Source organism: Lithobates pipiens, unplaced genomic scaffold (genome assembly GCF_037356315.1).
Source record: "Lithobates pipiens isolate NorthernLeopardFrog02 unplaced genomic scaffold, aLitPip1_a1.2 Scaffold_3, whole genome shotgun sequence".
Taxonomy (NCBI): Eukaryota; Metazoa; Chordata; class Amphibia; order Anura; family Ranidae; genus Lithobates; species Lithobates pipiens.
This window is the reverse complement of record NW_027507790.1, coordinates 19,152,185-19,165,321: the sequence shown is the minus strand read 5'-3', so window position 1 is coordinate 19,165,321 and position 13,137 is coordinate 19,152,185. Positions and strand designations below refer to the sequence as shown.

At 41.8% G+C, this 13,137-nt stretch overlaps 1 protein-coding gene across 1 annotated transcript in view; it reads right to left on the bottom strand.

Annotated features, from left to right (window-relative positions):
- Positions 1-780: 780 nt before the first annotated feature.
- CRYBB2 (crystallin beta B2) overlaps positions 781-13,137 on the bottom strand; it is a 53,904-nt gene continuing 41,547 nt past the window's right edge. Inside the window, exons 5-6 of the mRNA XM_077461357.1 lie at positions 7,594-7,736; positions 781-1,066 (exon numbers count right to left, since the gene is read on the bottom strand). Coding sequence (XP_077317483.1) covers positions 898-1,066; positions 7,594-7,736 — 312 coding nt within the window. The 3' untranslated portion in view covers positions 781-897. The remainder of the gene's footprint in view (positions 1,067-7,593; positions 7,737-13,137) is intronic.

Here is a 13,137-nt window from a genome sequence, read left to right as displayed (position 1 = left end):
ATACCTAATGGAAAAAATAAATCATTACACACCAAACCGCAGTCTTCGATCAGCCAACAAAAACCTCCTCCTCGTGCCCAAAGCCCGGTATAAATCCAAGGGGGATCGGAGATTCGCTGTCCAAGGGCCTCGGCTATGGAATGCTCTACCAATCAACATCCGCCTGGAAGAAAATCACCTGGCTTTTAGGAAAAAACTCAAGACCTTCCTCTTTTAGCAGATGATCAAAGCTCGCCACAGCGCCTAGAGGCGATTCAGTTCGCATTGTGCGCTATATAAGTATTTCATTCATTCATTCATATGATTTTATTATTATAGTATTTTAAAGATATATTTCTGCATACTGGATCAGTCCACACAAGTGAATCCCCAAACAGTTGACTATACACCTCCTAGATGTCCGCATTTTATATTTTATTGTTAGGAATGCAGGTCAAATGCAGGACAGCAAAAACCCACTTTCATTTTATATGAGGAGTACATGTCATAAGGTTGCCTTTCACCTTTTATGCTGCATTTGTGGTGTTTTGGGGGAGAAAGGGTAAGGTTTGGCTTTTGGTGCAGTTGTGGAGAACTTCTAGGAAAGTAATGGGCACTTCAGCACATCAAACATATGAGCATGGGTATTAATGGGCCCTAAAAGTATAGGTGGCAGGTGAACTATAAGGGACAATCCCACAGAACAATGTATATATGTAGGTCAGTACTGTCATATCTATTAGATGAAATCTTTTTATAAGGTCATAATTATTTTAAACAAAAAGTGCAGGGAGTCACCAGGAGTTTTAAACTCAAGCTTTTATTAAGTTGCTCCAGCAGGTTTAGTCACACAGTGGCATGCGGGATAACCATGCCACAGGAAAAACAGCAGCAGATCACGTAAAAGAAGTGTTTCTTTTAGTTGGTAGGATGGAAGGTTCCCCTCTGGTGCCACTGCATATCACGAATGCGCCTCACAGACTGGATCTGGGGGTGCTGGGCGCCAAAATCTGTGCTGTCCTTATAGTCCCCCTTCTCAAACAGGTACTGGTATCCTCTGTAACCTGGGTATTGATAGCCAACCCATCTGCAAGCAAACAGTACCATATTAATAAAGTGTAAATCTACACAAAAACATAATTTAAGACAGGCAAACAGGAGGTCTGATCCACAAAATCTCCTCCCTCGTCACGTGCAGTTGCTGGCTCAGTATGCAAGTGGCATACGAAGAAAAAATTTAATCTGGATGGCCACACTCCAACGATAATATCTTTTTTGGTAAAAATCCATACAGCAAACGATGAAGTAGATCGCTAACATGTTTCACACCGTAACTACTGGTGCTTACTCATAGCTATGAGTAGGCACATGTAGTGATGGTGAAAAATGTTATGCCGCGTACACACAATAGGATTATCCGGCAGACCAGAGTCCACCGGAGCCCACACCGGCCAATAGTCTAGCGGACTTAGAAAGAAGTTTTGACTCAAAATTGTCCGCCGGACTCGGCAGTCCGGTGGACAATCCGCCCGTCTGTGTGCTAGTCTGCCGAACTTTTGAAATGAACCCACTTGCCCACACACGGAGAAAAGTCTGTTAATTTTGAACGAGGCTCCAGGTAGATGGAACTAGCGAAGAAGGTAAATGTCGCCACCTCCATCGGCGAGATTGACAACTCCCTAGCCCCATCACCTGGTATGGATTTAAAGGGGAAGCCCTACACCAAAAAAACGGCATGGGGGTCCCCCCAAAGTCTAAAGTAGGCCCTTATCCGAGCACGCAGCCTGGCCGGTCAGGAAAGGGGGTGGGGACATGCGAGCGTACATCATACCCCATACTCATTCACATACGGTGGGGGGCCAGAATCTGGGGGCCCCTTATTAAAGGGGGCTCCCGGATTCTGATAAGCCCCCCACCCGCGGACCCTGACAACCAGTGGCCAGGGTTGTCAGGAAGAGGCCATTGTCCTCATCAACATGGGGACAAGGTGCTTTCCCCAAAGCACCCCCCATGTTGAGGGCACGTGGCCTGGTGCAGCTCAGGAGGGGGGGTGCTTGCTCGTTCCCACCCCCTTTCCTGACTGGGTCTGCTATAGAGTTTGGGGGACCCCCACGCCATATTTTCAGCATAGGGCTTCCCCTTTAAACCCATACCAGGTGACGGGGCTAGCGAGGTGTCAATTTCGCCGATGGAGGCGGCGACATTGACTTCCTTCGCTAGTTCCGTCTACCTGGAGCCACGTTCAAAATTAATGGACTTTACTTCATGTGTGGGCAAGTCCGTTCATTTCAAAATTCCGGAAAATTCCGGTCGTGTGTGGGCAGGTCCGCTCGTTCGGAAAGTCCGGCGAACCTCCTCTGCAAAGTCCGACGGGTTGTCCGCCGGATAGTCTGATCGTGTGTATCCATTTGCGATCTATTTCATTATGTGCTGTATGGATTTTTACCAATAAAGATATTCATTTTATATATATATATATATATATATATATATATATATATATATATATCGTTGGAGTGCTGTCATCCAAATTACATTTTTTTCACTGTATAAGACAGGACTTGGTTTGGCAACTTTTTTTATTTTTTATTCTTTATTTATGATCAGAGATTACAGTGATACATTTGTAACAGCTGTACAATACACACAAGTGAACACACAAAAATGTGACATTATGTGCCTGGTTGTTAAGGATAAAAACCAACATGTTGTAGCCAGTTACTTAGTTGCAAATGTGTAGATTAATAATTTGGATTCCTTTATCTGGAGTTGTTCAAGGGGGAACTACACTGAAGAGAAAAATGGAAAATGGAGGGGGGGGGGGGGGGGGCGTGGCATTGTCAAATAATAATTGACCTTTCTAAAAAATAAAAAAATAAACAAAATTTTTTGTTTAGCTAAAGATAGTATTCAAACAAAGTATGGGGAAGTTATTTGCAAATGAAATAAAGGCTTTTTAAACTTTTGTGTATTTTTTTATGATGACGCCATGGACAAAAAATTAAAGGAGAAAAATTAGAATGCATGTGGTTAAAAAATGTTCAATTGAGAAACTAGCAGAAAGAAGGGAATTGGGGCCTATTACCGTTAACTGATATAAAAAAAGACTCCATTTAACTTTTTATTTAAAAAAAAATCAGAGCGTTTTACATTTAAATTTATAAAGCAAGAAAGTCTGTTATCTGCATGTAACAGCAACAACTATTTCCACTATCTTACAATAACTTACAAGTGCACTAAAGTCCTCCAGAATTACCTAGTATGTTCAAGGCTGAGAGTGAGGATGGTGACATAATGATCTCCATGTCATACAATCAGAAATTGCCTTGCATTAATTGAGAAAAATGCAAGGTGTTCTGTGAATGGTGTTGTGCTGAATGGCAACCACTGTAGTAGTGGTAATTACAACAGAGATTATCAACTTCCACCCACCGGTTTGGCATAAACATACTTACCGTATATACTCGAGTATAAGCCGAGATTTTCAGCCTCTTTTTTGAGGCTGAAAGTGCCCCCTCGGCTTATACTCGAGTCACCGCTGTCTGACTGCTCGATCAGCGTATCGAGCAGACAGACGGCGGACATTAAAATTTAAAAGCCGCGCCTCCTTCTCCGCCTCCGCCTGTGATAGGCGGAACACTGAATTTCCCAGCAGTCAGTGTTCCACCTATCACGGACATCCGCTCATTCTCATACTACGGACGAGTATGAGAGGATGTCCGTGATAGGCGGAACACAGGCTGCTGGGAAATTGAGTGTTCCGCCTATCACAGGCGGAGGCGGAATTTTGAATTGTAGAATGGCCGCCGAGAAGAGCGGCGATCCATCGGCACGGCACGGGACGGAGGAGGCACGGGACGGAGGAGGCACGGCACGGGACGGAGGAGGCACGGGAAGGAGGAGGCACGGGACGGAGGAGGCACGGGACGGAGGAGGCACGGCACGGGTCGGAGGAGGCACGGCACGACGGCGGCTCGGGACGGAGGCTTGGGACACAGGTAGGCTGGACACACACACAAGGCTGCACGGACACACACACACACACACACACACACACACACACACACACACACACACACAGGGATGGATGGATGGATGGATACACACACACACACACAGGGATGGATGGATGGATGGATACACACACACACACACACACACACACACACAGGGATGGATGGATGGATGAATACACACACACACACACACACACACAGGGATGGATGGATGGATGGATGGATGGATACACACACAGGGATGGATGGACGGACACACACACAGGGATGGATGGACACACAGGGATGGACGGACACACACACAGGGATGGACAGGCATGTCTCACCCTCGGCTTATACACGAGTCAATAAGTTTTCCAGTTTTTGGGGGGTAAATTGGGGGCCTCGGCTTATATTCGGGTCGGCCTATACTCGAGTATATACGGTACATTCATCCAAACTGGGCCAATGTAAATATGCATTAAAATGTATACCTGGATTGTAGGATTTAAGTCATTAAGTCAAGACACATGGGCAACATTGGGATCCAATAATAAGCATAACATACTTTGGCAGTATGTGAAAAAAAAAAATAACCTCCTACCCTCCTACAACTGACCTTACACAGCATGAACAAAGCTGCCAAATTGGTTAAAATTAACAAAACGATCATGCACTCACTAGATGAATAGTATCCAACCAGTTTGGATTTTATTTATTTGAACAACCTATACAATCTAATCCTTCCTATTGTAACCATACAGATGTAAATGTTTTATTTCTGGAAATTGAAGATAGTACCACCGTGTTTAGCTAACCAATGCGGCTATTTTTAAAGCATTATAATCTACAATCAACAAATACAAAATAAATCTGTGGTTAAATGATGCACAGGGTTCCAGGTGTTTTAACTTCTGGAGCACATAGAAGGGTCATTGTTCACATGTTCACAGTGATATGAGCACGTCCCATTGCCTGCCCAGCAAAGGGGTCAGCTCAGGCTCAAGATGGAAACGGACTGCAGCACTGATTTACCAGTTTCTACAACCAGAAGAAGCACCAACACAGGACATAGCAGTGGGCTTAGGTGTGTAAAAAACAAGCTAAAAAATGTTATTTTTTTTAACAGAAAAAAGTGTGAGAAAATCACTTATACAAAGAATTATGGAGATGCTGATTCAATTCACATAATGCCTAAAGTGTCATTTTTATTCAGAAGCCAGAAAAATGCCCGGTGTCCAAATATTTTCATGACATTACTGGCACTTCATTAGGGACAACCAAATGATTCCAGTTGTAGTAATTGTGTTTCTATTGCTCCTGATGTGATGTGCCAGCAAAGGCATGAAACCAGTTGAAATGTACCAGCCATCTCTATATGTTTGACTTCTGCTGCTAATAAAGTTCAAGGTTTGGTGTACAAGCCTAGAAGCATTACATAAACTGGTCCTTAATCTCTATAAATTCTTTGTACAACCAATGTTATCTGTATGGAGTCTTGGTATGTTACTGAGAAAGAGATGCTCACATACAATTACTTTAAACATGGAAGTGGATAAAAATAGCGTTTTTTTTTACTTTCTAGAAAAAAATATTTACTTGTCATTTCCCTAGCACAGTCTACTCCTCATTGTACATCATAGCCCTTTCCTTATCTGGAAGTGTAAAATGACTGTCTGTGCTATTTCCTGTCCTCTGCCCCTCCCTTTACATAATTTTTTATGTGGATGTTGGAGGGTAGTGAAGGGGAATAATATAGAGTGTTACTTCAGTAACAGCTCTGAATCTGCTAGGGCTGCTGACATCAAATTTTAGATGTCAACACAAGGGGTGCGTTTACAGAGGGGTAGACCCTGCTTAAATACTCAGAGTCAGGCCAGCAGGGACAGTGTGGAGTTTGGGTGGAAGTTGGAAATGGAGTGCTAAGGAGGCTGTCGTCGGCCCTTGAGGGTAGCTCCCTAGTCCTCTAGGGGGGCCTCGGGCTTGGGGCTCTGGTGCTGGAGGTATCCTCTCAAGACACACAAAGGTGTCCTGTCCAGAGGCACGGGCGCAAGAGTGAGGACAGCAGGATCCAGCTAGCACGTCCAGGAGATTCCTAGGGAGAAGACAGCCAGGTGGCTGGTAAGTGTGACAGTCTAGGAGGACTGTGGGAAGTAGCCAGGAGAGCTAGAGAAAAAGGCAGCTGCAGCCAGGCGTGCTGGCAGTGCCTGAAGAGATGGGGCTTGGATCAGTAGCCACAGGAATGTAGCTGGACAATGGACATTTCTCTACACACCAAGGGGGCCCACGGTCCCTGCCTGTAAAGGGCCTTTGCTTGTTCTGGTTGAGTGGCTTGCCAGAATCATCAATGTTTCAGCTGGGTCTGTGTTGTGTTCTGCAAGCAAGTGATGTGCTGGAGGACATATAGTGTATATAGTTGAAGTATACTTAAACACGTTTGTTACAGTCAAGTGGGCATCCCATAATCATTCCATTCCCATCCAAATTTATTAACCCCTAATAAAATCCAAAAACAAAGTTGCTGGACTGTTTCCTGTCTGTGGAAATTTGGTGTGCCTGGCTGCGTAGAGTGGGGGATCAACTATTCACCAGCGGCTCTTACGGGGGATGTGCTACACTAGTCTCCATATCAGAAATGAAGACTACTCAATTTACGAAAATTCTCATAGGACAGAATACAACTTTGTAATTGTGATGTAGTGATGTAATGTATTGCATTGTATTTGTATTTTGATTTCAGAAAACAAAAAGTACAGATTAAATGAAAATGCTACAATCTGGTATTGTACAAGAAAACTTTTTGTGTTTGTCCCTTTGGATAATTTTGGATGAATTGTTGTGATCGGCTCTCGAAAGCTAACGTTCAGATTAATGTATGATCGCCTTGAAAGCAGTATTTTTTGTACAATTTTCTGATCGTGTGTACTAGGCTTTAGTCTCACATCCGTACTGTGTGAAGGAAAGCTTGACCACAGGAAGATAAACTATTTATTACTGAGGATAGAGATGTGATGATTGGAATTGGCTGCATGGATGATATCATGATGTGAAGTAAAGTACTTACAGGCCATAGGTGAAAGCTCTTTTACTGCCTTGGCAGCTGAGGGTAAATATGTTAAAAGTCTTAGCAGTAAGTGTAATGTCTCACAATCTTTGACAATGACACAAATATTTATTATATAACATCTTAAAACAAATTCTTTCCCTTGCCATTATTCAGTTTCACCAATTATTTTAAATGGGTACAGAGAACACGATTTGTTCTGCTTTATTCTCTTTCCTGCCCTCCTTCCAGCCACCAAGAGCTAAAGACTTATCTGTAATATTCAGATGTTCCCCAAGGCCTAATGTGTGACATATGTTGACTGTAGCATTTAAACAGCTGTGAGGATCAGATATTTCCCTTCTGTTCTGAACTGCTTTCATTGAAGAAGAAAAAAACTTCAATCTGAATTTCTGTATGAGTTTGTCAAATGATTGCAACTGGCCTCATTTATCTTTGTGTGTTAAGGAAGAGCAATCTTCACAGGTCGGTATCAGTAATGCAACCTTTCCAACTGAACACATCAATAAATGCTGCCAGTGGTTGATCAGTACATACGATCAGATAAGTACTCACGTTCCACTTTGTACTCTCACTGAAGATACTTTTTCCTGATAGCCGTGAGCATGGAAACTTGGTACATCATCATCAATTATTTCAATCTTCTTCCCGGTAAAGTTTGGGTTTTCATAAAGGACAATTTTATGTTCCTGACTATCCTGCAAAACACAGAGAAATCAATGCCATTATAACACAAATTCACCAAAATTCATTCCACTTATAGTATGTTTGGAAATATATTTCAGTCTTCCACAAAAAAATTTTTTTTTAATTTAAAGATCAACGTCTACATGTGTGATGGTATGTTACATTTTGATCACAATGCTTGAAATGTGTGTATCCAGGCTGAGATCTATTAGCTGAAATTCACCAGGAACCCAATACCCATTACCAGGATTAAAATATATAGCAGAACCTGACTGCTATGTCCGGCTTCAAGGCACAGCCAATACAAATGAAGAAAGTAAATCATAGAGGGGATTTTACAGCCAAGGTAGAATCAAGCCATAAGTTATCACCGCTTTGAATGACTAAATGCTCTGGGCCTTTGCAATTCCCCATGCTTAAAGCTAAAATCCAGGCATATATTAAATATATATTTTTTAAATGTAAACAGCATATGTATCTTCATTTGGCTTGGTATCAGTTTCTTGCAGTCCCTTTACAGCAGAACTCACACAGATGGAAGGAAAAGCAACACAGGGAGTGCACTAGGCGTTAGATGAGTCTGCTGAGAGCAGAATGACCAAGACATGAACTCATCAGTGTGCTGCTTCTCCTTTCACTGTTCAGTTATGGGCTAAGAATGAAGAGGAGACCTGTAAGTGAAAATTAAATTGCAACAGAGAAAGGTCAGGTCCCTACTTCTGTTACAATATAAGGCTAGGTTCACACTTGTATTTGCCGTGTGATCCATGGTTGATCGGGCACAACAGTTCTTTCATTTGAATGGGCTGCCATGCCCTGTAAAACGCAGGAAACCAGTCCCTGCACTACTTGGAAATGGCAACCCAGCATGGAAACTGCAAATACATTGTGGTTTTCAGTGCAGATATGATGTCCAGCGTGGGCAGCGAGCCATTAGGATTAATGCCACTCACCCGCAGGTCCCGCTTTTCACTGTGCGGTTGGTTGCAACTGTGGGAATATGAGCGGGTCCTGCAGCTGCACCACCCACACAGGTGTGAACCTAGCCTAACTAAAGGCAGAACTTTTGTTTTATTTTGAACAGAGTGGAGATGGATTAGAACACTTGTCAGTTTTTATGCTCTCTGTGCCCCCATTAAGGAGATTCACCCTCTCTATTTGTCCTGATTACCATTATAATTGAAAGTGAAAGTAAAAGACAAACCCACAATTTGGGTTGTCCCCAGAAAAAGTAATAGCAGGGAAATTAGGGGACACTAGTTCTGGTGACCTGCGGGTTCCCAAGAGATTCCCTTATTTTGCAGGGATTTCCTCTCACTTCCTGTTTGGCTATGGGACAGGAAGTAAAGGTAAATCTCCCAAATGGGACTCAGATGGCAAAAATAAGCCTTACAGGGGTTATAACCCTCTCTCACTCTATCCAAAATTAAAAAAAAAAGGTTATGCCTTTAGTTCTGCTTTAAGCCTTGGTTCAGCAGGGACTGGCTAAATTTTGATCTATGTATGGACACTGTAGTTGTAAAGACGTTGATCTACCAGCTGACTTCTGTAAAACCACCCTGTTGGACTTCCCCTGCTTGATCAGCACTGCAGGCTATAGCCCCTGCAGCACCAGAAGATCAATGTTGTGGAGAGGACGGGTGTTCGGTCAAAATAGAAAACTCATCTAAATCTCCAAATATGCCACTTCCGGTTACTCTCCAGCATCAGTAAATGGAGATTTCAATGAGTTGGTCGTTTTGACACAAAACTGTCAGCGTATACAGTACGGTACACGGCGACTTGACTGTTTTGACAGAACAGCAGTTAAGGAGGAAAAAGTTGTTGCTGCCTTGGAGGCGGCCATGTTGTTGGTTACTAGCAGGCAGGCTAACAATGTCCACTCATTATATTGTCTACTGTAGTGTATTGTGTAGTGTTGTGCCAAAACAGCAAACTCATCCAAATTTCCAATTACTGATGCTGGAGAGTCGCCAGAAGTGAGGTGGTTGGAGATTTCAACGAGTTGGCTGTTTTGACAATACACCGGCATCATTGAAGGGGGGATTTCTACAGGAACCATCAGCCTGCAGGACATGGGATACACTTCATTACAGGTAAGTTATATCCCTGGTTCTTTTTTCAAAAAATATTTTTTCAGCTTTAAGATATCTGCTATCGATCTAGTACAGGTTTTGCTTTCACTATACTGCTTTAACTATAGATATATATGGTTAAAGTGGTAGTAAACTCAAAACCAAAAATGTAATATCCCTTAGATCCTTAGATGTGGTGGCTGCATTTGTTTTATTATTTTAGGCTTTTTTTTCCTCTGTTTTCACCTGGTGATCTGGCCAGTAACACACCTCCTATATTAGAGTGCCTCCAAACAGACTTACTGGCCAGATCACCAGAAAATAGAGGAAAGGAAACCTTAAAAACCTAAAAAAGAAGAATTGGTAAGCAGCGATATAATAAGAGTTTGCTTTTGAGTTTAATACCGCTTTAAAGCTAAACTCCACTTTTGCTAAAAATAATTCTTTGTATCACTTATTTAGTGATTAGGTACAATCTGTGTCTTTCAGTTTATCTTCCAATCTTCCTTGGAACTATGTATTATGTTCAGTCACAAGGAACATTCACTGGTACTGTTGTTAAAGAAAGCTATACTGAGGTGACAAATTGAGGAGTGTAGAAGGAAATCTAAGAAATTGACATTATTTCCTAGGTACATTAACGGAATAACTTCAAATAACACAGCATCAGGCTTTGGGTACCCATAGATGTGAGTTGGTAGTCATATCATGTGGCCATTGCTGGTTAATAGGATTATAAATTATTAGAAAATGCATTTGTATTTATTTTTTTAGACAATGAGGGTTATTTAAGAAAGGCAAATCCACTTTGCACTGCAAGTGCAGTTGGAACTGCAGTCGCTCTAAATTTAAGGGGTAGATCTCACATGAGTGGAAGCTCTGCTGATTTTATCATCCAATCATGTGCAAGCTAAAATGCTGTTTTTTATTCTCCTTGCATGTCCCCCTCGGATCTACAGTGACTGCACTTCCAAGTGCACTTGCAGTGCAAAGTGGATATTCCTTTAGTAAATAACCGCCAGTATGTGCAGAGAATCATACAATAATGAATTGTCATCTGGATTTCCAAATTATTTGACAGACAGATTTACATGGAATATTGCAGCGAATCAAGAATTCATAAAACAGTGATGATCTTGATTTAATCATTATGAATGATCTCACATCTTAAGGAGGAACAGATTCAAATAGTAGTGGCAGGGGTAAACCATGCCCCAGGCAGGGATACTCAGGACCAGTCCAAGCCAGTTTGTCCTGCACTTTTATTCAGCAAGGCAGCAAAACAAATACAGTCTTCAATGCAGAAGGCATTTGTACAACAAAACCAATAATGAAATTAGCCGAAATGATATACCCTAATGTGTAAATCATATACAATACAAGGAAAAATGAACCCACACACCAATCAAATAATTCAAGTGAGTAAACTGAAAAAAACAAAAAATGTTTTCAAAAACAACAAAAAATTGTATATATTGAAACAAAAAATTGTCCAAAAAATAATATAGTGTTGCTTCCTCCAAGGTGATATTAAGGTGTAGGAAACCCACAAAGTCCTGTGTGTAAAAGCATTCCAAAACAATCCTCCACCAGTGAATAGGGGGGCCGCTTACCAGAGTTTTAGATCCCAGTGTTAGTGAGATCAACAGAGCCACAGCACAGAAGTTCTGGATGAACCGTCGCAGGCACCACACTGCTCTTGTATCCAATACGAAGCCTCCAGTCAGGAAACGAGGGTATCGTGGATCATATGGAAAAATTCAAAAAGGCACTCGCATAGCGTAAAACCACTTAGTTTTAATAAAGTAAAATATAAAATATTACACTCACATGTACATAGAAAAAACGATCGTGTGTAAAAAAACGAGCCGGCCGGACTCGTATGCCGCCCGCACTTCCTAGTTGGGCGTAGAACGCGGAGACGTCAGAACGCCTACCTCCCCTAGACGTCTCCGCGTTCTACGCCCAACTAGGAAGTGCGGGCGGCATACGAGTCCGGCCGGCTCGTTTTTTTACACACGATCATTTTTTCTATGTACATGTGAGTGTAATATTTTATATTTTACTTTATTAAAACTAAGTGGTTTTACGCTATGCGAGTGCCTTTTTGAATTTTTCCATATGATCCACGATACCCTCGTTTCCTGACTGGAGGCTTCGTATTGGATACAAGAGCAGTGTGGTGCCTGCGACGGTTCATCCAGAACTTCTGTGCTGTGGCTCTGTTGATCTCACTAACACTGGGATCTAAAACTCTGGTAAGCGGCCCCCTTATTCACTGGTGGAGGATTGTTTTGGAATGCTTTTACACACAGGACTTTGTGGGTTTCCTACACCTTAATATCACCTTGGAGGAAGCAACACTATATTATTTTTTGGACAATTTTTTGTCTCAATATATACAATTTTTTGTTGTTTTTGAAAACATTTTTTGTTTTTTTCAGTTTACTCACTTGAATTATTTGATTGGTGTGTGGGTTCATTTTTCCTTGTATTGTATATGATTTACACATTAGGGGTATATCATTTCTGCTAATTTCATTATTGGTTTTGTTTTATAATTCAACTTTTCACTTATAATAATCTATATTGGTATGATGATAAGGCATTATTCACTTATATAATTTTATCATTTGTAAAAAAAAAAATTTCACTAAAAAATTGCTTTTTATGATTATTGAAAATTTTTTTTGATTAGACTTTAGACATAGATTTTTTGTTTTTAGCGCAGCCCACCCTGTTCACTTATTTAGTTTGCTATCGGAGTATTACGATTAGGGTTGCCGCTTATAGGGTAGTTATTATCTAATTTTTTGTTTGAATAGCGCGGTTTACTCTTTATACCGTATTTGTACAACAAGTCCACAGCAAAAAACTAAACATCTGCTTGTCTGTGCCACTAATGGCGCGTACACACGATCAGATTGTCCGGCGTACTTAGTCCGCCGAAACGCATTTCAGTGGATAATTCGATCGTGTGTGGGCTTCAGCGGACTTTTCCAGCGTGAAGTCCGGCGGACTAAAGGCCCGTACACACGGTCGGACTTTTTGACAACAAACATGCAAATTAGCTGTTTTGGAGCAACATTCGACTGTGTGTACGCTCCATCGGACAAACTTTTTCTGTTTTCATCGGACTTTTGTTGGCTGTGCGAACGGACAAACTTTCTGGCAACAAAAGTCCGATGGAGCAAAGTCCGACCGTGTGTACGCAAAAGCATCGGACTTTTGTACAAGGTACAAACACGCATGCTCAGAACCTATGCAAACGATCAGACTACAATACAGAAGTTGACCAAAGGTGGCGCTGGAGTCATTGAACGTCCTCTTTTGAAGT